The sequence below is a fragment of the Coregonus clupeaformis genome, chromosome 15, assembly GCF_020615455.1.
Source record: "Coregonus clupeaformis isolate EN_2021a chromosome 15, ASM2061545v1, whole genome shotgun sequence".
In the NCBI taxonomy this organism is placed as follows: Eukaryota; Metazoa; Chordata; class Actinopteri; order Salmoniformes; family Salmonidae; genus Coregonus; species Coregonus clupeaformis.
This window is the reverse complement of record NC_059206.1, coordinates 58,168,321-58,192,682: the sequence shown is the minus strand read 5'-3', so window position 1 is coordinate 58,192,682 and position 24,362 is coordinate 58,168,321. Positions and strand designations below refer to the sequence as shown.

Genomic DNA, 24,362 nt, shown 5'->3' with positions numbered 1-24,362 from the left:
AACAGGTGTGTCTTGTTAAAAGTTAATTTGTGGAATTGCTTTCCTTCTTAATGCGTTTGAGCCAATCAGTTGTGTTGTGACAAGGTAGGGGTGGTATACAGAAGATAGCCCTATTTGGTAAAAGACCAACTCCATATTATGGCAAGAACAGCTCAAATAAGCAAAGAGAAACGACAGTCCATCATTACTTTAAGACATGAAGGTCAGTCAACACGGAAAATGTCAAGCCCAAATAAATGCTTCACAGAGTTCAAGTAACAGATACATCTCAACATCAACTGTTCAGAGGAGACTGTGTGAATCAGGCCTTCATGGTCGAATTGCTGCAAAGAAACCACTACTAAAGGACACCAATAAGAAGAAGAGACTTGCTTGGACCAAGAAACACGAGCAATGGACATTAGACTGGTGGAAATCTGTCCTTTGGTCTGATGAGTCCAAATGTGAGATTTTTGGTTCCAACCGCTGTGTCTTTGTGAGAAGCAGAGTAGGTGAACAGATGATCTCCGCATGTGTGGTTCCCACCATGAAGCATGGAGGAGGAGGTGTGATGGTGCTTTGCTGTTGACACTGTCTGTGTTGGGGAATACACGTATTTGCCTGATTTGCCTGATTTGTTTAATATTAATAGTTAACAATTAATATGCTTAACAATAGTTGAGACATTTATTTGGTGCAAATGCTGTGCTTCTGAGAAAGGATGGTTCCCTCTAGCTCCCTGCAGCTGGTCTGGGCGTGTAGTCAAGGACATGGGATGGAGATAAACTTCAGGAACAGATAGACCTGTGTAGACCTGTATTGTTTCTTATTGCTTCAGAGTAACCCGGTCACACGGTTAAAACAAAGAGCCTTAGAGTGACCACAGTTTTTCAGTTCATCCTGTCTTTTACTATCTTCCAAGGGCACAGCTGTGTGGAGATATGGGCAGTGATGGAGCTAACGTTATCACTTGTTTGTGCGCTATGACTTGATACACATAGCCACAGGAAGAGAACAAGATGGCTCCTGATCTGCCCGGGGGAGTACTTGTATAAAAGGCAGAGTTTGTTTCAGACACTTTTGTAGAACTTATGAGGAGCCATCCAAATCCTGTGTGACTCTGTATTAACTTCTACCTGCAATTGCATAACTACAGGTATTTTATATATACACTCAGAAGTCGTTGTCTGTGTCATTTTCTAAAGCTTAAGGTTTGTTTAAGAATAAGAGAATATCAGCACTGTGCAAAGAATCCTCTACACAAGGCACACTTAACCAGCATGGCTACCACAGCATTCTGCAGCGACACGCCATCCAATCTGGTTTGCGCTTAGTGGGACTATCATTTGTTTTTCAACAGGACGATGACCCAAAAAACACCTCCAGGCTGTGTAAGGGCTATTTGACCAAGAAGGAGAGTGATGGAGTGCTGCATCAGATGAAGTGGCCTCCACAATCCACCGACCTCAACCCAATTGAGATGGTTTGGGATGAGTTGGACCGCAGAGTGAAGGAAAAGCAGCCAACAAGTGCTCAGCATATGTGGGCACTCCTTCAAGACTGTTGGAAAAGCATTCCTCATGAAGCTGGTTGAGAGAATGCCAAGAGTGTGCAAAGCTTTCATTTGATTTGTTTAACACTTTTTTGGTTACTAGATGAATCCATATGTGTTATTTCATAGTTTTGATGTCTTCACTATTATTCGACAATGTAGAAAATAGTACAAATAAAGAAAAACCCTTGAATGAGTAGGTGTCCAAACTTTTGACCGGTACTGTATAACCAAACAGGATAACCAAGGTAGCTATATAAACATTGAGAAATAACTAGTCTATTTATTTTCTGGTTAATACTTGAACAAATTGGTTGTTGAATCTATATACCATGTCAATTTCAAGCTGATCTTTCTAAAATATTTTTTTCTCAGAACATTTAGGCCAAACATTCCAATGTTTTTACTGACCCAGATTGTTTTCTCTTTGCTGTATATAACTTATTGACACTAGTAATGAGGAAAATTAATTGGCTATAGCAAAATCATAGACGCCTTCTAGAACTACGATACTATTGATACACCTCAAATAATTTTCACAGGTAATGAGGAAAATTCATTTGCTATACTGAAATTGCAGAGGCCTTCTACACTGAACAAAAATATAAATGCAACATGCAACAATTTCAAAGATTTTACTGAGTTACAGTTCATATAAGGAAATCAGTAAATTGAAATAAATTCATTAGGCCCTAATCTATGGATTTCACATGACTGGGAATACAGATATGCATCTGTTTATCACAGATACCTTAAAATAAATGGGCCTCACAATGGGCCTCAGGATCTCGTCATGATATTTCTGTGCATTCAAATTGCCATCAATAAAATGCAATTGTGTTTGTTGTCCGTAACTTATGCCTGCCCATATCATAACCCCACCGCCACCATGGGGCACTCTGTTCACAAAGTTGACATCAGCAAACCGCTCGCCCACACAACGCCATCTGCCCAGTACAGTTGAAACCGGGATTCATCCGTGAAGAGCACACTTCTCCAGCGTGCAAGTGGCCATCTAAGGTGAGCATTTGCCCACTGAAGTCGGTTATGATGCCGAACTGCAGTCAGGTCAAGACCCTGGTGAGGACGACGAGCATACAGATGAGCTTCCCTGAGACGGTTTCTGCCAGTTTGTGCAGAATGACCAAAAATATGTGGACACCTGCTCGTCAAACATCTCATTCCAAAATCATGGGCATTAATATGGAGTTGGTCCCCCCTTTGCTGCTACAACAGCCTCCACTCTTCTTGGAAGGCTTTCCACTAGATGTTGGAACATTGCTGTGGGGACTTGCTTCCATTCAGCCACAAGAGCATTAGTGAGGTCGGGCACTGATGTTGGCCGATTATCCTGGCTCGCAGCCGGCGTTCCAATTCATCCCAAAGGTGTTCGATGGGGTTGAGGTCAGGGCTCTGTGCAGGCCAGTCAAGTTCTTCCACACTGATCTCGACAAACCATTTCTGTATGGACCTCGCTTTGTGCACGGGGACATTGTCATGCTGAAACAGGAAAGGGCCTTCCCCAAACTGTTGCCACACAGTTGGAAGCACAGAATCATCTAGAATGTCACTGTATGCTGTAGTGTTAAGATTTCCCTTCACTGGAACTAAGGGGCCAAGCCCGAACCATGAAAAACAGCCCCAGACCATTATTCGTCCTCCATCAAACTTTACAGTGGGCACTATGCATTCTGACAGTTTGTGCAGAAATTCTTCAGTTGTGCAAACCCACAGTTTCATCAGCTGTCCGGGTGGCTGGTCCCAGACAATTCCGCAGGTGAAGAAGCCGGATGTGGAGGTCCTGGGCTGGCGTGGTTACACGTGGTCTGCGGTTGTGAGGCCGGTTGGACGTACTGCCAAATTCTCTAAAACCATGTTGGAGGCGGATTATGGTCGAGAAATTAACATTAAATTATCTGGCAACAGCTCTAGTGGACATTCCAACAGTCAGCATGCCAATTGCACCCTCCCTCAAAACTTGAAAAATCTGTGGCATTGTATTGTGTGACAAAACTGCACATTGTAGAGTGGCCTTTTATTGTCCCCAGCACAAGGTGCACCTGTGTAATGATCATGCTGTTTAATCAGCTTCTTGAGATGCCACACCTGTCAGGTGGATGGATTATCTTGGCAAAGGAGAAATGCTCACGAACAGGGATGTAAACAAATGTGTGATTTTTTTGTTTGTTGAGAAATACACTTTTTGTGCATATGAAACATTTCTGGGATATTTTATTTCAGCTCATGAAACATGTGACCAACACTTTACATATTACGTTTACATTTTTGTTCAGTATAGAACTACAACACTATGGACTCACCTCAAATTATTTTCACTGGTAATGAGGAAAAATCATTGGCTATAGTAAAATCACGGAGGCCTTCTAGTACTGCCATACTATGGATGGACTGACCTCTAGGATGGTGTTTTTCTGGGCTTCGTTGACCTTGCCAGCCAGGCAGCAGTGGGTGATGGCATTGTGGATTATAGGCTTGTTGGACTTGGAAACACACTCCTTAAACAGCTTGGGACCTGCAACGAGGACAGAAACCGTAATGCTCACCATTGTACTCTGAGTGTGTGTGTGTAATACTCACCATTAGGGATGTGAAAAATGAAACATTTTGCTTAACGTTTAAACAGCCATTTTCCGTTAAAGCGATAACAAAAAATCATAAGTTCCACGTCAATTCACAATGCACAATAATGGTCCTATTACGTATGTATGACCGCTACGGCTGGGCAATGAAGTTATATCTACCACAGTCATATACCCTTGAAAGCGCCTCGGCTACAGCATGTTCGTTTGTCTGTAAGCGTACACTACGGCTTTTTAATAAATGCCGACACAAAACCTTCTCTGGAGAAAGTTTCTAAGCGCCACTGAACGAGCATTTGACTTGTCTGTAAAGGAATGCCGCTTCTAAAGCTGGACTAATCACTAGAACAAGAACAGTCAATCAAATAATCTTGAGCTGCCTGCGCACAGCCTACTTGCCTACTGCGCGCAGACCCCTCTCTCCTGAAAAAGTACTTTAAAGTTGGTTAAATACCGTGATTTACCAAGACATTTAGTAGAAAGAAAACTAATTCCGTTAGGAATCAACTCCTAAAATACTATTTTGTATGCTATGTTGATCTGGCTGTGTCAAAACTACAGTCAGATTTTATAGCTATGCTGATTTAAAACGTGTGCTTAATACGGGCAAAACGAAATGTTGTTTTTAAACTCTTGCAAGAATGTTTCAGATTAACTACATTAGATGGTTCTCCAATCAAATGTATACCCGCATATAAATACTTAGGCATTTGGATCGATATGGATTTGATGTTTAAAAAACATAGATGAGCTAAGATTTAAAGTTGGCTTTTTCTACAGAAACAGATCGTGCCTTTCTCTAACCAGTAGGAAACAGATTATTCAGTCAACCTTTTTATCTGTTCTTGATTATTGTGAAATTATTCATCAGCTGCTACTACTCTTAAATCTTTGGATGCCATCTACCATAGTGGCCTTCGTTTTGATACAGGCGACAGTTTTGATACTAATCACTGCATCTTGTATCAAAAGGTTGGCTGGACTTCGCTAAAGACCCATAGATCTCTACATTACTCCTTTTTGTTTACAAGGCCCTACTTCACATAAACTTCTGTATTATCTAACTTTGCTGTTGAAGTATAGACACCTGAGTTGCCTAACCCGTTCACCGGATTGGTTAACTCTTGAGGTTCCTACGGTCTTCACAGAGCTAGGTAAATCTGCTTTTAGTTTTAATGCACCATATAGCTGGAACAAAATTCAAAACACATTTAATCTTGATGTTCTGGTGCCGTTCAGGAAATGTAAAGTATTGATTGGGGACTTATTTGTGTAGGAATATAACTGATTTTCTGGGTGATTTGTGATGTTTTATTTGTGCTTACCATGACTGTGTTTTTGTATTTTAATGTGTGTGTGTGTGTGTGTGTGTGTGTGATATGTATGTATCTATGTACAGTGAGGGAAAAAAGTATTTGATCCCCTGCTGATTTTGTACGTTTGCCCACTGACAAAGAAATGATCAGTCTATCATTTTAATGGTAGGTTTATTTGAATATTGAGAGACAGATTCCAGAAAGACCCATGTCAAAAATGTTATAAATTGATTTGCATTTTAATGAGGGAAATAAGTATTTGACCCCCACTCAATCAGAAAGATTTCTGTCTCCCAGGTGTCTTTTATACAGGTAACAAGCTGAGATTAGGAGCACACTCTTAAAGGGAGTGCTCCTAATCTCAGCTTGTTACCTATATAAAAGACACCTGTCCACAGAAGCAATCAATCAATCAGATTCCAAACTCTCCACCATGGCCAAGACCAAAGAGCTCTCCAAGGATCTCAGGGACAAGATTGTAGACCTACACAAGGCTGGAATGGGCTACAAGACCATCGCCAAGCAGCTTGGTGAGAAGGTGACAACAGTTGGTGCGATATTCGCAAATGGAAGAAACACAAAATAACTGTCAATCTCCCTCGGCCTGGGGCTCCATGCAAGATCTCACCTCGTGAAGTTAAAATGATCATGAGAACGGTGAGGAATCAGCCCAGAACTACACGGGAGGATCTTGTCAATGATCTCAAGGCAGCTGGGCCCATAGTCCCCAAGAAAACAATTGGTAACACACTACGCCGTGAAGGACTGAAATCCTGCAGCGCCCGCAAGGTCCCCCTGCTCAAGAAAGCACATATACATGCCAGTCTGAAGTTTGCCAATTAACATCTGAATGATTCAGAGGAGAACTGGGTGAAAGTGTTGTGGTCAGATGAGACCAAAATCGAGCTCTTAGGAATCAAGTCAACTCGCCGTGTTTGGAGGAGGAGGAATGCTGCCTATGACCCCAAGAACACCATCCCCACCGTCAAACATGGAGGTGGAAACATTATGCTTTGGGGGTGTTTTTCTGCTAAGGGGACAGGACAACTTCACCGCATCAAAGGGACGATGGACGGGGCCATGTACCGTCAAATCTTGGGTGAGAACCTCCTTCCCTCAGCCAGGGCATTGAAAATGGGTCGTGGATGGATATTCCAGCATGACAATGACCCAAAACACATGGCCAAGGCAACAAAGGAGTGGCTCAAGAAGCACATTAAGGTCCTGGAGTGGCCTAGCCAGTCTCCAGACCTTAATCCCATACAAAATATGTGGAGGGAGCTGAAGGTTCGAGTTGCCAAACGTCAGCCTCGAAACCTTAATGACTTGGAGAAGATCTGCAAAGAGGAGTGGGACAAAATCCCTCCTGAGATGTGTGCAAACCTGGTGGCCAACTACAAGAAACGTCTGACCTCTGTGATTGCCAACAAGGGTTTTGCCACCAAGTACTAAGTCATGTTTTTCAGAGGGGTCAAATACTTATTTCCCTCATTAAAATGCAAATCAATTGATAATATTTTTGACATACGTTTTTCAGGATTTTTTTGTTGTTATTCTGTCTCTCACTGTTCAAATAAACCTACCATTAAAATTATAGACTGATCATGTCTTTGTCAGTGGGCAAACGTACAAAATCAGCAGGGGATCAAATACTTTTTTCCCTCACTGTATGTTTTATTTCATAGTTTTGATGTTTTCACTATTATTCTACAATGTAGAAAATGGTTAAAATAAAGTAAAACCCTGGAATGAGTAGGTGTCCAAACTTTTGACTGGTACTGTATATAGATAGTGTATAATGTGTATATTTATATTGTAATATACAGGGCGCATTTGGAAAAGAGACCTAAGTCTCAATAGGTATCCCCTGTTAAAATAAAGGTAAAAAAAAAAAAGATTCAGTCTTTTTTGAACGGAGGAGACTGATTAGTTGCCTAACTTCCGAGAACACAAACACTTGCATCTTCCATGGCGAGCTAGGGAGGGACAAACAGAGAGAGAGGGGAGGGCCACAGTATGGGCATGTTGGCCACCAGGCAGAGACAGTCAGAACTGTGCACTAGGCCTATCTATCAGCAATCAAAAGCTGTATCTTGCAATGGAATGCTGTATTTCGCAATTTCTTGGCTTGCATTGTCTCGGAACTTCAGTATAGCAGGGCCTATCATCAATGAATAGGCTAGAATATTCCACAGGCAACAGACTGAAGACACACTCGCATCATTAGTGAAGAGAAAGAGAAGGTGAGCCCAGCAACAATGTGATTAAATGTTTTCGATATATATGTATATATATTTTTCTTATCGTTAGGATCCCAATTTCGTTTAAAAACATGTAAACGCCTACTCACCATTGTACTCAGGTGTGTGTGTGGGTGCATGTGTAATACTCACCATTGTACTCTGCTGTAGATGTGATGGAGGAGGCTGTAGAGCCGTTCTCCCAGTCTCTCTCCATGTTCCTAATGGAGTTCCTGCTTAGCAGAGGGAACGACTCCACCGACCCACCCCTGGAACACCCACCCCTGGAACACACACACACACACATAGTTAACAGGGTTTCTCTGTCTCAAACACATACTCACAGAAACAAACACACGCACCCAACCCTGCACGTACGAGCGTGCGCGCGCGCACACACACACACACACCTCTGTGGCTCGGCCCCTCCAGAAGTGACACTCTCTGTCTCGGTGGCCAAGGAGAGAGTGGAGCCTGACTGGAAACAGCTGAGAATGTCCGCTGGAAGTCAACAAGACAAGAGTTAATCAATAACATAGAACAATAAGTCGCTTTGGATAAAAATGTCTGCTTCATGGCATATATTATTATTATTGTAAATACAGTGTATGTCTGTGTGCACCAAATAAAAACAGATACTGAACAGTCATTTCACTGGTATTCATTAACCATCAACATGTAAGCAGCATATGACGATAACCTTTATTAGGGATGGGCATTTGAAAGAATGTCTGTGTTCGAGTACTCTCATAAAACAAAAATTGAGTACTGAAGTACTCGCATGTTAATATGAAACGGGTCTAAAGGCAAAATATTTGCGGTATGCTAGTCGTTCCAATTACTGTTTGTTCTGATATACAACTGAAAACAAAACTGAACATATTTTCACTGCACTTGACATACTTCAAACAATCAAAACATCTTCTGAAATGTTGTTAGTGGTTATTACATTTACATTTACATTTTAGTCATTTAGCAGACGCTCTTATCCAGAGCGACTTACAGGAGCAATTAGGGTTAAGTGCCTTGCTTAAGGGCACATCGACAGATTTTTCACCTAGTCGGCTCGGGGATTAGAACCAGCGACCTTTCGGTTACTGGCACAACGCTCTTACCCACTAAGCTACCTGCCGCCCCATATATAAATGTAATCTGCTGCCTCCCGAGTGTAGCAGCGGTCTAAGGCACTGCATCGCAGTGCTAGAGGCGTCACTACAGATCCGGGAAAAAAAGGGGTAAAAAGTACAAATAAATAAATGTAATCTGCTAAATAGTAGCATTTGTGTGTATTTAATTATTAGTAAACGAATACAAACCTTTCCCAACTCTTGACCATCACTCACACCCTCACCCCAAATGGTTGGGTGATGTCAACCTGTCCTATTGTGATTATGTACACATAAAACATCATAATATATGATGCTATCGCTCCTATTGGCCACCCTCCCCGACCAAAAATTGTAAAACGTCAGTTGGGCTATAGCGCGGAATCGAATGCAACTGGACAAATCATGACGAAAGATAATGTTGTTGAAAACTTGGGCAGAGGCTAAGTGCAGGCAATGGCAAATCTTTTATAATATTCCTTTCTGGTGGAGAAGTGTGTGTCTGTGATGGAGCAGTGACTGTCTGATGAGGAACGGGCTGCCTTACCATAGTGAGCTCGGTTATAGACCTACATCATGGGCTGGATAGAAGCAGTCTACAGTCTTCAGAACTGGAAAATAATTGCTTTATCTGAGATTGAGAATAGCCTATGCCTAGGCTTAGGCTATAGACTTTCATTCTTGTTATTTTTTAAAAAGCCACAACAACTTTAGGACAACACCTTTGTAGGCTAGAATATTTGGGAAATAAGCTGCTGTTCATAACTTTAACTTGTCTTAAAGCTTTTATGATAGGCTTTGTCGGACAATTTGGCCATTTGGTTCTTAACCTCGCATTGAGGGATTTTCCTGACCCGCATGGATAATTTATTTCTTAATAAGCTTTAACTTGACTAAGCTTGTCATTAGATTTTTCTGTAGGCTATTGATATTGCTTGTTCACTCATTATTAGTCCTCTGGCTGCCTTACGTTTTTAGGCTATTCAAATAACGTTTTGAGATGGAAAAACTGGTTTAGGCAGAGAGAGTAAAACAATATTTTCTGACTAGACATGTTGTGCTGCTTTGGTGGAATTCTCCGCTCTGTCTGCCTTACATTTCTCTCTTGCGTTCTGTAGGCTATAAAACACATTTATTGAAATAGGCTATAGCAAATAGCAATAGGCAAATTACTTGTTATGTCCCTTGGTTGCTGCCCTGCTGTGCGCTGCACTACTTTCTTTTACTGCGCGCCGCCAGTCAAGTTCCAATAGGCTAAACCATCTTCTCTCACATCTCGATGTCGTCAACTTGGACGATGGCTGTCAATCATCACCGATAGACGATGCTACTGTAATATCGCACAACCCTAACCCGTGCTTACACAAGCCAAGAAGGCACAATGCAGCAGGCACAGTGTGATGTCACATTGGCAGTGGACTGATATGCAAACTTTTTTACATTTTTTATTGCAAACTCAGGCATTGCTCTCTGCTTGATTGGCCAGGCACAATCAGGTTCTTACCCTCATGGCATGCCGCGAGAGAGAGAGAGAGAGAGAGAGAGAGAGAGAGAGATGGAGAGAAAATTCCCCTGATCCTATAGGAGTGCAAAGTGAGCCAATCACATTACACAAATCTATGCAATTCTCTCACATCTGCTTAGGGGGAAAGGGGCTAGTGGTCCATTTGATCAGACTTTCTGAAGGGGTTGTGGGTTGAGGCTGGAATATTTTCCTGACATGACCTGACCAGGAAAAACTCCTAGCCCTATGAGGTATGGCATGATGTTATGAGGTCAGGGGGTCATGCAGATGAGGTTAGATGTATCACCTCCCCTACTGCCTGCTGCTGAACCCTGGGCTCTCATCAACATGGACGCTCTCAGAGAATAACCTGGGTGACAAAAAAACACACGCGAGGGCTAAACAGACAATACACACACAGGAAAGCTAAACAAAGAATACAAACATGGGAGAGCTAAACAAAGAATACACACACACAACACAAGACATTGTGGTATTCATGGGTTGCACCTACGTCACTCGGTCGAGTCATGCCATTGTTATGAACGTTCTCAAGACGTTCTCAGCAATAGTGACTCCCGAAGGTCAAGTGGTGCCCAATCATTCTCAACGGGGGCTAATGATTGTTTAGTGTCTAAATTACATTGTAGTGGCTTGGAAATACAATGACATTGCTAAAGTAGGCAAATAATTAGTACGAAACAACTTTGTCATCGTTATGATGTCGTCAAATTTACTTTAGACTGACGGCAATGTTGCCATTAGCTAGAAAAGTGAGTCAAAAATACCTAGCAGTTAGCTAGCTAAAATCTGGTGCTCTTCCCGCAATCTTAGGTAGCATCTAAAGTCAATCTGACGACATCACAATGACAAAGGCATTTCCTACTGGCCGATTCCACAACAGGACATATTTTGGAAATCTCAGATTGTTCTGGCAATTCTCACATATAAACTTAATTGGGAGAAAGTCCTTTTGACATGCTTTTTACATTTGTATCACAAACAATGAGAAAATCATGATGATTTGTAAAAAAAATTATAATAATAATAATAATAACATTTACATAACTATTCAGACCCTTTACTCAGTACTTTGTTGAAGCACCTTTACAGCGATTAAAACCTCAAGTCTTCTTGGGTATGACGCTACAAGCTTGGCACACCTGTATTTGGGGAGTTTCTCCCATTCTTCTCTGCAGATCCTCTCAAGCTCTGTCAGGTTGGATGGGGAGCGTCGCTGCACAACTATTTTCAGGTCTCTCCAGAGATGTTAGATCGGGTTCAAGTCCGGGCTCTGGCTGGGCCACTCAAGGACATTCAGAGACTTGTCCCGAAGCCACTCCTGCGTTGTCTTGGCTGTGTGCTTAGGGTCGTTGTCCTGTTGGAAGGTGAACCTTCGCCCCCAGTCGGAGGTCCTGAGTGCTCTGGAGCAGGTTTTCATCAAGGATCTCTCTGTACTTTAGTTGCCTTTTGGCAAACTTCAAGCGGACTGTCATGTGCCTGTTACTGAGGAGTGGATTCCGTCTAGCCACTCTACCATAAAGGCCTGACTGGTGGAGTGCTGCAGAGATGGTTGTCCTTCTGGAAGGTTCTCCCATCTCCACAGAGGAACTCTGGACCTCTGTCAGAGTGACCATCGGGTTCTTAGTCACCTCCCTGACCAAGGCCCTTCTCTCCCGATTGCTCAGTTTGGCCGGGCGGCCAGCTCTAGGAAGAGTCTTGATGGTTCCAAACCTCTTCCATTTAAGAATGATGGAGGCCACTGTGTTCTTTGGGACCTTCAATGCTACAGAAATGTTTTATCCCTTCCCCAGATCTGTGCCTCGACACAATCCTGTCTAGGAGCTCTATGGACAATTCCTTAGAACTCATGTCTTGGTTTTTGCTCTGACATGCACTCTCAACTGTGGGACCTTATATAGACAGGTGTGTGCCTTTCCAAATCATGTCCAATCAATTGAATTTATCACAGGTGGACTCCAATCACGTTGTAGAAACATCTAAAGGATGATCAATGGAAACAGGATGCTCCAGAGCTCAATTTTGAGTCTCATAGCCAAGGGTCTGAATACTTATGTAAATAAGGTATCTGTTTTTTGCAAACATTTCTAAAAACCTGTTTTCACTTTGCCATTATGGGGTATTGTGTGTAGATTGATTAGTATTTTTATTTATTTAACCCATTTGAATAAGTCTGTAAGGTAACAAAATGTGGAAAAAGTGAAGGGGTCTGAACACTGTATTTAGGCTTACCATAACAAAAGGGTTATTGACTCAAGACATTTTAGCTTTCCATTTTTACTTAATTTGTAAATATTTCTAAAAACATAATTCCACTTTGACATTATGGGGTATTGTGTGTAGATAAGTGACAAAATCTCAATTTAATCAATTTTAAATTCAGGCTGTAACAGAACAAAATGTGGAAAAAGTCAAGGGGTGTAAATACTTTCTGAAGGCACGGTATATCAAGAGGACAGATCAAGAACTGATTAATTAACATAGGCCTACTAATCTTTAATAGTCTAACATAACTTTCTGTGAAGGACGGTATTAGCAGAACAGCTTTCTCTGCCATGTCTGTTTCCATCCACGCAACGAAGTGCACTGAACTACCGCAACACTGCACATTTCCTTTTGCTCGTCAATGCGCTCCCGCCTTTACCTGGCTACCCAGACTGCTTGATCCGGCCAAACGCTACGCCACGCCCACGGATGTTAGTTTCTTGTAGTGAATGACAGAGCTGCGGAATAATTTAGTGTGAGTCGTCAGGCTACTCGCGCCTACTACTACCGTTGCGGAGATCAAAGCATGTGTGGACAAGAAAGTGTTCCCGCTTAGTTTACCAAACGCTGTACTAACTACCTTCGTCGTAATGACGCTTTAGCTAAGGAGCTAACTACGAAATAAAATTGGGGATGTGCATGACTAACACATACAATTTTGGAAAGTATATTTGGCAAACAGTTCTCCATTTTCCTTACCCTTTTCCTCACACATCAAATGGAATCAACAGACAAAGTGCAAAGTGGAGAGCTGCCATCCAGCTCGAGGGAGAAAAATAGCACTACGAAATACTACTCGTCCAAGTCCTCTGATTGGCTCAGCTCCAACTTGAATAAAAAATGAAAAGCTAAAATGTCTTGAGTCAATAAGTATTCAACCCCTTGACTTTTTCCACATTTTGGTGTGGTACAGCGGTCCGCACCGTCCTCTGTAGCGCTTTGCGGTCAAGGGAGGTGCATTTGCAATACCAAGCGGTAATGCAGCCAGTCAAGATGCTCTTGATGGTGCAGCTGTAGAACTTTCTGAGGATCTGAGGGCCCATGCTAAATATTTTCAGCTTCCTGAGGGGGAAGAGGTGCTGAGATACTCCAAATATTTTCGAGCTGTCCTGGCGTGACATCGCCCTACGAATTATTTGCCAGCTTTAGTAATGTCATTGTGTTTCCAAGCCACTATAATGTGAAATCTTAATCAGCAGCAATTCAAAATGCATTGAGTAGAACATTCAGTCGGGTACCAGTCCTCAAGAGAACATCAATAACAATGGGGTGACGCTATATGCAACAATGAATAGGGTGAGACAGGGTTAGTAGAGACTAGAGGGAGGATGAGATTGGTTAAATTAACAACCTCCCCACACACACTTCTTTAGGGGGAGGTTCAAATCTGTAAAGGGGAGATAGGGTTGGTTTGGGTTATAGTGTTTTAGTGTAGGCCTTACGTGTGGAGGATCCTTTGGAGAAGCCAGTGTCGGAGCTGGACTCTCCACGATGCAGGGACTTAGGCCGGGCCTTCCTGGCTTCACTCCTGGGCCTGGGCTTAACCAAACCCTGCTCCTCTATCAGCTCCTGCTGCTTCCTCCTCAGGTACTCCTGCTTGATCAGCTCCCTCCGCACCTTCTCCTCCTCCTTCCTCACCCGGTCCTCTTCTGCCTTACGCCTGGGGGGAAAGAGACACACACAGCTGCTTTAGGTTTGCCTTCACAAATAACACACACACACTTGCTTTATCCCTGCACATTGACAACATACACACACGCCATGATGGAGTATGTTCTGTACCAGCCACTGATGTGTTTGTATAATAGAGATACTAGAGAGCTCTTCATTGAGGGTGTTCACCATTTTGTAGTAGTCAAGTGGGTGGGACTTGCTATGGGTTAAGGAAGGATCACATAATTCCATCCAGGTCAGCAGTAGGGGTCAGCCAATTAATTGTACACCTAAGCAAACATTCCTTAACTGCAGTTGGCAGTAATTCACCAACCTTGGCTGTTCAGACTATACACACTCCATTACAGTAGGTGGTAGTACTACTACACACTTTATTTACAAAATATTTCAGAAATTGACTACTTGCTCTCCCCATGCTATTAAAGAGGTGGTCATTGGGAACAGCTCACTAGTACATCTCTATGGTTTGTACCTGGCTTCGTCTCGTTTCTGTTCGCTCTCAGCCTCCGTCTGCAGTTTGCGGAGCCGTGCCTCCTCCATCTTCCGCTGCTGTTTGAGGAGAAAGTGAGCGCGACGCTTTGCCATCTCATCCTCTGCCATCATCTCATCGTCCTTTGGGGGGAGACCAAATTGATTTACTACCAGAACAACATCAATTTCATTGCTAAGGCACATGACAAAATCTGCATTGATCTGAAAACTCTGGATAGGTTAAAGCAATATGGTGGATGATGCCTCTTTGGGAATTTCAGTTCCCCTGTCCGGTGCTTTCATCAACTCAATTCAACACAAATTAGTTGGGTTAATTGCATGATTTTCTGTAATTAATTTAGATTAATCGCAATTTGCTAAGGGTTAAAGGCCCAGTGCAGCCAAAAACGTGATATTCCTGTGTTTTATATACACAGTGTACAAAACATTAAGAACATCTTCCTAATATTGAGTTGGACCCAATGTTCCCTCAAATGTATTTCCGGCACTGAGCAAATTTCAGGTCTGCTGAGCGCAAACTTGAACATCGTGAAAATTCTGTACAACTTCCGGCGCACGTTTACTGTAAAAACTGTGTCTGTACCCAAGTCGGATACTGTGGCTATTTGATCATAACGTAGGCCTACCAGTGTGGCCTATCATCAAAAACAATAGAGAAAATGCATCATATAATATTTTAACATGGAAATATCTGTTCTATCAGACAGCCTACAGTAGCAGCCAATGTGTGGTGTTCAATGTAGGCCTACATTCCATGAGATAAAAAAAACAAAAAACATGCAGGGCTTGACATTACTCTGTTTATCCACTTGTCCTTAAGAGAAGGAGGTGACTGAAAATGTTGTTGTTTGATGCAAGAAACCACTTTACAAAATAAAATTCATTATTATTCCCATATCCTTATTACAGAGAATCAGACAGATTATGCTACCCTCTGCCTATTGGCTACTATCTTATCAAATTACAACACTGTCCCTTTAAGACATAAAACAAGCTCGTCACCTGACTTGCTTTTCAAAGATGGCTAGAAATGCAAATAAATGTTGCTCTCGTAGGAAGCAACCACTCCCCCATTGTTGACTGGGCTAATAACTCACTAACTAGCAAATAATATGAACACGTGCAGGGTGGCTACATGCAGCTCTCGCTTTGATCTCAAAACAAGTGCATCTAGTCAAGACCGCTCATGCGGTCCAGTTCAAAGTGAATGGCACTGATTGGTTATGGCGCACCGGTCTTTGTAAAGTACGGGCCTGAGTTGTGCATGTCAATGCAATAGCATCCTACTCCAATGTGAGCTGCCTATAAGAAAATGTATTGCACAGTTAGTTTTGCATACCAAGTCTTGCAAAGTTCATTTTGTTTTGGTATGTTTCATTGAAAGTGATTAATATTGCGTTGATTCAAGCACAATTCCCATAGCAGAGCGAAACGTTGATAGTGTTAACTAAAGGGAAAAACTCTAGAAAGTTCAGTGAAGTTCAATCTCGTGCTTCTCGGCGCGGGCTGATATTTAATCTGTGGCAGTCCGAGGGCAGCGGCCCACCTGGGCACGCGCGCAGCTTAAAGGGAACATTGGTTGAACCCCCCACTTTGCCCTTAAAACAGCCTCAATTCGTCAGGGCATGGACTCCACAAGGTGTCCAAGCATTCCACAGGGATGCTGGCCCATGTTGACTCCAATGCGTCCCACAGTTGTGTCAATTTGGCTGGATGTCCTTTGAGTGGTGGACCATTCTTGATACACACAGGAAACTGTTGAGTGTGAAATACCCAGCAGCGATTTAACAATAAGGGATCATAGCCTTCACCTGGTCAGTCTATGTCATGGAAAGAGCGGGTGTTCATAATGTTTGGTACACTCAGTGCATATTTCCACACTTTGAGGTTGGAATAATACTGTGAAATTATGATAATGCCCTTTTAGTGTAAGAGCTGTTTGAAAAGACCACCTGAAATTTCTGCCTGTTTTGGTGGAATGGAGTTTTGGCCTTCCATGGTGACATCCCCATGTGGTAAATTAGACCACTCCCAGACAGTCCTAGCTAAATTCTTGCTTGAGAAGCTATTTTTATTTCATTTGGACCATTTTAATTGAAAACAATCACACTAAGGTACTTAATTGTTACCCAGAAAGTATTTGATATCGAGATAAAAACGTCCGCATTGGACCTTTAAGGGTTTTTCACCAACCCTTTACCAAATTCAAAAAATCAAATACAATTGTAAAAGTTAACTGTCATGAACACGTTAACTTTGACAGCCTTAATACAAATGTATTGTCCCTCAAGGGGAAATTCATTACTTCAGACGAGTAGAGATAGCGATTTCAGACTATTGAGATGCAGCCACCCTTAGTAAAATTCCTACCTTGAAGAAGAAACCCAGTCCCGACTTCTGTTCTCCGTCTGCCGAGGTGTCCCCTATATCAGAGCCTCCTTCCTCCGATGGTTCCTTCAGGTCGGACAGGTCTACCTCGATCAGCTGGCCCTTCCCTCGACCTACCTCCTCGCCGGGCTCATTCTCCTTCCCCGAGCCGCTACGCTCCCGCCCCTCCAGCCCCTCAGCCACGTCCACACAGTGGGGTGTGAGAGGGGTGCCATAGGGGGTTGAATCCTCAGGGGGGGGATGCTTAGGGGTAAGGGTGGGCCAGTCTCTGTGGCTGCGCTGGTTGGCCTCATCTCTGATCTTGAAGGTGGTGCTACGGAGCGTGCCTCTCTCCAAGGCCCTGGGGCTCTCTGCGAATATCACGCAGGTGGGGCTGCTGTTCTGACTCCAGTCCCTATCCTGCTCCCCTCGGGAGGTGGTGTGCCACCCTGGGGCGCGTTTAGGGTCTGTGTTGGATGCGGGGGTGCCGGTCTTGGAGGCCGGCCTGCCATTCTCCTTGGTCAGTTTGAGTTCGGAGGGTTTGGTCCTGGTGCTGCGGCTGCGGCTGCAGCCGGAGCTTAGTTTGGGAGGGCGGCGGGTGGGCAGAGCGGTGGTGATGGTCTCCACGAAATGCACGGCCGGGTGGAATTTGGAGTCTGTGTCAGCGGTGGAGGTAGCGGAGGAGGCTGAGGAAGGGGTTGAAGAGGTGTCTTGGGTGGGTGTAGGGGCAGATGCAGGGGCAGAGGGTAGGAATAGAAGGGAGGCGGCAGGCGGGACCCCTAGGGGTGACTGGACGCTCTGCTTCATCAGACGGTCCTGCTGTAGAGACAGCTGCATCATCTGTTGCTGAATGGCGCCGATGGCTTCATTCAGCAACTCTATGGAGCGGCTACACTCGCTCAGGTCTGGCTCGGCCCCCGCCTCGTCCAGTGGCCCTGCACCACCACGGTTTGTTTTGTTGTCCCTGTCCCTCTGCTGCTGTCCATCCTTCCCCTGACCCCTCAGGACATCCAAACACGAGTCGTCCCTGCAGTCCTTGCTGGCCGTCTTATATTGGGTCTCCAGGTGTTTGAGGGGCTGGGGCAGCGTGTCGCTCTTGCCACCCCCCTTCTTGACAATGTTGAGGAAGGCAGCCTTGCCCAGCTTGAGGCGCTGGCGCGCCGATATGGTCTCCATCTTCTTCTTCTGGTGCTCTATGGCGCGCCGCTGCTCCTCCAGCTGCATGTGGAGCTGCACCAGCTCTGAGGCCAGGACATTGGTGGTGCCGCCCTCCTTCCCCACCCGCAAAGCGGCGTCTTTAGCCAGCCGACATGGGCTAGGAGCCTGCAGGCACCACAAGCCTCCTAGGGTGTAGGGGGCGCTCTCTGAGCCGTCGGGCGTGGTCTTCTGGGAGCTGCTGTTATTGGAGCAGCTGTCGGGAAAGCTGCTGACCTTTCGGTGGAGCTTGCGCTCTGCAAAGCTGGTCATCCGCACGCTGCCGCTGCTGCACACGCAGCTGGCCCAGGACGCCGTGCTAAGGCAAGGGCTGGACGGGCCGCTCCATGCCTCCAGGTCTTCCTTATCCTCGTGCTCGCACACCTTCATGTCCTCCCGGAGCTTGGCCGACTCGCCCTCACCCCCCTTCGGTTCCCCTTTGCCCTCCCCTCCCTCTCCCAGGCACTTCCCCCTGACCCTCCTCAGCACTTCCTTGGCAAGCTCCATCTGATCCTCCTCCTCCTCCTCCAGGTTGGCAATCTCAGAGTATGTGTCCCGGCCAACCCAAGCTGTAGTAATGCCGGTGGGGAAGGGGCTGTGGCGCGGTGCCAGCCCCAAGAGGTGCGTCGTCTGGTCCCCGGGCTCCGGTGACAGGTGGAGGAAAAAGCCACAGGACTGCTCCCTGGTGGCGGGCTCTGCTGCCCCCATCAGAGCGGGCTGAGAAGAACCCGTACTCCCCTTCGTGGGTGGTGTAAGGGGACCTGAGGTGGGCTCCGCATTGGGGATGGGGGTGAACGTGCAGTTAAGACCCTCAGTGGTTCTCTTAAGGCCCGCTTTGCTTCTACTCTCCCCGCTTTCCTCCTCCTTGTTCAGGCTGACGCTCTTCTCTTTGGCGGGCTTAAAAATGGCTGGCATCAGGGGCTCCAGGTAGAAACTCTCAGCCTGGGGGTCGGGGTGAGGGACAGCGAGGCAGGAGGCGTGCAGAGCGCTGGACACTCTGGAGGTCACCACACTCTGGACCTCCAGGTCGTCCTGCTCCATGTCATCACTCTCGGGGGTGGCACGGGGGCCGTAGCACCTGGCCAGACCCGCCGGGTTGAAGATGGTCACCAGCCCTTCCTCCTCCTCCTCCTTGAAGCGGATGTGTCCCATCATGTCCTGGCCGTTGAGCCTGCGGGGAACCAGTTGGACACCCACCCCCATCCCCCCAATCATGTGTTTGGGGGTGATGCTGATGATGTTGGATCCCAGTCTGTCCTTGCTGATGGAGCGGGCCAGGCTCAGGCGATTGCCCTCTCCCTCCAGGGGGAAGTGGAGGGCGTAGGGCACCGGCTGGGACAGGGGTCTGGGTGGGGAGGGGAGAGAGTGGGAGATGAGAAGGATCAAGGCAAGACCATGATGTTGCCACACATCACTATCTAACAGAGGTGAACTTGAATATGCAATTGGAAAGGGTTCTGAGAAGTATGAATGGACACTGTTGTCGTTCACCTACCCTAGTTGAATGCACATACTGGAAATCTCTCTTTTCTTTTCTCTCGCTTCAGTATACATGACTGAAATGTTAAATGAACCACTCACCTCGGTCTCGTCTCTGGCCAGGCCAGGATTGACCCCTGAACTTGACCGTCCACACGTGACAGAGAGTTGGACCTGTTTCTCTGCCCTAAACACAGACACAAAATATTAAACATAAGCCTTATTTATGTATCAGCCTTTGTGACATTAGCCTTCAAACTAGATTAAATCAAAATGTGATGAGCATTACTCATTGGTGAAAATGAACTTGACTAATTTACAGCACGACTATAAGTCTGATATTGTCCTTCTCATGTTGGTTAACTCAAGGATCCTCAAGTCTCCACTGAACTAGGTCAATCCGCTTTTATTTTAAAAGAACCTCATTGCTGAAACCAAATACAAAATCAATTACAATTGGATGTTTTGGTGCCACTCTGGCAATTAAAAATATTGATTGGGGACCTTCTTACTGAGGAATGTCATTGTTTTTCTTGAATATTTGTGTTGTGCTGTATTTTACTTTTTTTTATATTGTTTTTGATTTTGTCTTATGAAATTGAATATGCAGGGCTCCCTTGTGAAAGAGACCCTGGTCTCAATGGTGTCTCCCTGCTTAAATAAAGGTAAAATAAATGCCAGATTCACACTATCGAGCCAAACCAAGCCAAGCCAAGCTGTGCTGGGCTTGCCTAGTTACGCATAAAAAGGACAATGTGAAAATAAAATATCCAAGCTAGCACAGTACAGTTCAAGTTGATCTTACCTGAGGCGTCATCCTCCTGTATGGACATCTGTTGCCTCTGTCTCAGAGGGAGCAATGAGTGTGAGGGGCTAGACGCAGGACTGACTTTGGTACTGCAAAGGAAACAAATCGCCATTATAGTTTCCCAAACACGCACACACCAGGGTTTCCGTCAGGGAAATTTGGCGCGGGACAATTGACCGGGAAGATTTTAATTTAATCGGACATTTGAGAAATGTACCGGTCATCCATATGCATTGGGTGTGTAACCCATTAGGCCACCCACCCACGCAGCCAGCACCATCAATAAACGAGGGATATTGGCAAAATGAGCCACATTTACATGTCCTTAAAAACATGTGTTTCGATGTGTAGCATATGCAAAACCTTATAGCCTGTTGTTTTATTGGTTTTTACTTTACTAAAGCAATAGTTGTCCACATCACGGTTCAGCTGTCAGAGATTTAAGCACTAAATGCGTCAGGGCATTGCATGCATAGGCCTATTGGCTTAGGCGTCCACTGTATTATATTAATATTTTAACAAATAAATATAAAGGATGAGAAGCTTAGGCCTAGCCCCAGAGAGAGAGAGAGAGATCGAGATATGCCGGTGGCATTCTACGACACCGACATTAATTTCTTTATACTTGTCAGCTACTCGCGTCTGCTATACAGATATAGGCATACAGAAGGAGGCGAATTTGTGAATTTTCCATTAGAATATTGTTTATAAAGATAAGCATTATATTGTTCGATTATAGAAGTAACTCTGGTAGGCCTAAAACATTCTTCCTCACCTTAAGTTAAACTGTCGGTCAGTTGGAGCGCCGGTGCGCAGTGCCTTCATTTCATAGGCCTGCAGTATAATAGGCTAATAGCCACACCAAACCTTCACAAAAGCTTCTAAACTTTATTAGGGTAACATAAAAAGTAAGTCAAGCCATTGTTTATCGGGAAAATACGAGCAGGATATTATACTGCGGCAAACACAACATTACAGTTGGAACTTAATTTGGCTGAAGAAAACAGAATGAAACACAAACGTTTTGAACAGGCTATATTGCAGCGATTACCAAGGGTTCTAAGCTGACACATGGAATTGTTTGAAAAAGATGGTCATACTATGGATCATTTAGCTATTTGATTTTTAATTGTTGGATCCTTTAGGTATAAAAAATATATATACAAAAATGATTTGATAAAATATTGAATATGGCCTTTACTACTACAGCCCAGAGAAACACATTGAATAAATGGCAAAAAAGACAGTCAAAAAATAAATCATAAGAAACAAGGTTTTGAAGTGTTTGTCCTGTATCCAGGAGATACAGTATAGGGAAAAAAAGTATTTGATCCCTTGCTGATTTTGTACGTTTGCCCACTGACAAAGACATGATCAGTCTATAATTTTAATGGTGGGTTTATTTGAACAGTGAGAGACAGAATAACAACAAAAAAATCCAGAAAAACGCATGTCAAAAATGTTATAAATTGATTTGCATTTTAATGACGGAAATAAGTATTTGACCCCCTCTCAATCAGAAAGATATCTGGCTCCCAGGTGTCTTTTATACAGGTAACGAGCTGAGATTAGGAGCACACTCTTAAAGGGAATGTGCTCCTAATTACCGGCTAACGGAAACCCTGACACACACAAGCACGCCCGCACACACACAGGTACACATACATGTGCATACATGCAACGTGTACACACATGCAACGCGCGCACACACAGGTGAGCAAAGGCTCATTCCAATCCTAGCAGAAAACTAAGATAACAGACAGACAGAAACAGACTGACAGAAAAGTGGACAGAGTTTCAGGTAGTACCTGTTACAGATATCTGGGCTTTGGGACGTTGTTATGACGTCAGGAGAGCCGGGTGTGGCCAGGAAGCTGCGTTTGGTAGCGTTGGAGATGGCGACATGGGGGTGGGAATTCTTGGGCTGCAGCAGTGACCTCACTATGAGATTGGTGGCAAAGAGTGTCAATCAAAACTCTGAGGAACCTTATAGGTTAGTGTTCTTATGAGACTAATTCAAAAACATCTGATGAAACCATTGGCTCTGGATGAATGAAAGACAATATCACATATTATACAAAAGTGTAAAATAATACATTATTGAAATAACATAAGAAGAAAAATACAACGTCTGTACCGTCTTTGACTTCTTGCAAGTCCCGGGGCTGGACAAATTCGGGCTTGAGGATCTCAAACCACCAGAATAACTCTGCGATGAACACCATGACATTGTGCTGGGGAAAGATGTCATGAAACAAGAGTCAACACCACAACACCGGAGAGTGTTTAAATACAGGTAACTGCCAAAATAATGGAAACACTTAAGTAAATGAGTGATACATAGCATATTGAGACAGCGCATTCCACGACCATCAACAAAACACAAAATTATGGAATTTCTCGTGGAAGAATGGTGTCGCATCCCTCCAATAGAGTTCTAAACACTTATAGAATCTATGCCAAGGTGCCTTTACGCTGTTCTGGCTCAAATCCCTATTAAACCTCTACTGGATCAGTGTCTCGAAATCGGCAGTTGCTGTTCAATATGCGATATTTGACTAGAATGGCGTTGTAAACAAAAGCCAACTTTCCGGGACATAGACATGTCTTATATGGTCAGAAAGCTTAAATGATTGTTAATCTAACTGCAGTGTCTAATTTACAGTAGCTATTACAGCAAAAAAATACCATGCTATTGTTTGAGGATAGTGCACAACAACAAAACACTTATCAAGGCAACTGGTTTGATACATTCACCTCTGATGGTATATAATGTACTGACATTCAGTAATCTTGCTCACATTTGTTATCCTGAGGGTCCCAGAGATAAAATGTAGCGTAGTTATGTTTGATAAAATCCATTTTTATATCCTAACACAATCCATGTCGTATACATGAATTCCGACTCTTTCAACTTCCAACAAAACAATCTATGAAGTCTAAACGACTAAACCTTGTTTCACCCGGTCAAGTTCGGTTTCTTTGCAATCCTCAGACACTCTAGAAGGCAACCAAACTTTGTTTACATTACGTATATACATTACGTATTGGCTACACAACACATATATTATCCCACGAAGGACAGACATCATTACGCTTGATTGACAGTCTTTTGGTCCAATGACCACCTATCGTTTTGAAACATAGCTAGCTAGATAGCCAATGAGATGGGCTTTACATTAGTATGTTATGGCCCTTTGTAGGAGTAACAGCAATTGTCCTATGGCTGCGCACAACACGATTCATTCTCCATTGACAATCCACAGGACACAAAGGAGTTTAAGTTACGCAACACTCGCTTTCTTCTACAAAGTTTCTCAAAACTTAAAAAGTACAACATGGCTACTAAGAGTATAAACGCTAAATCGAACTTCAAGAATACACATTTGGATGAGATTATTGCAGAAACTGACCGGGAGAGTGACACGAGGAGGCCTTGCGCGCAAGAAAGATTGGACGGAGAAGGTAACGTTACTTTTTTATATCAGTAAGTAAAATACGTTTTTGCTTCTCATGCTAATACAGTTGTTTAAATGGTTGCAAATGCGTTTAAGATATTTGTCTTTCATTTCTATATACACTACCGTTCAAAAGTTTGGGGTCACTTAGAAATGTCCTTGTTTTCGAAAGAAAAGCAATTTTTTTGTCCATTAAAATAACATCAAATTGATCCAAAATACAGTGTAGACATTGTTAATGTTGTAAATGGCTATTGTAGCTGGAAAGGGCAGATCTTTTATGGAATATCTACATAGGCGTACAGAG

The 24,362-nt window shown here is 43.9% G+C and overlaps 1 protein-coding gene across 2 annotated transcripts in view; it reads right to left on the bottom strand.

Moving 5' to 3' along the window:
* The window catches only part of LOC121582747 (calmodulin-regulated spectrin-associated protein 1-B), a 200,627-nt gene that overhangs the window by 4,804 nt on the left and 171,461 nt on the right, over nt 1–24,362 (bottom strand). The window contains exons 8-18 of one of the 2 annotated variants that reach the window (XM_041898825.2): nt 22,735–22,831; nt 22,406–22,538; nt 20,595–20,686; nt 19,892–19,976; nt 17,120–19,655; nt 14,730–14,869; nt 14,026–14,243; nt 10,605–10,667; nt 8,098–8,188; nt 7,841–7,971; nt 3,946–4,064 (exon numbers count right to left, since the gene is read on the bottom strand). In XM_041898825.2, the coding sequence (XP_041754759.1) occupies nt 3,946–4,064; nt 7,841–7,971; nt 8,098–8,188; nt 10,605–10,667; nt 14,026–14,243; nt 14,730–14,869; nt 17,120–19,655; nt 19,892–19,976; nt 20,595–20,686; nt 22,406–22,538; nt 22,735–22,831 (3,705 nt within the window). The remainder of the gene's footprint in view (nt 1–3,945; nt 4,065–7,840; nt 7,972–8,097; nt 8,189–10,604; nt 10,668–14,025; nt 14,244–14,729; nt 14,870–17,119; nt 19,656–19,891; nt 19,977–20,594; nt 20,687–22,405; nt 22,539–22,734; nt 22,832–24,362) is intronic. The other variant, XM_041898826.2, reaches the window with a different exon arrangement.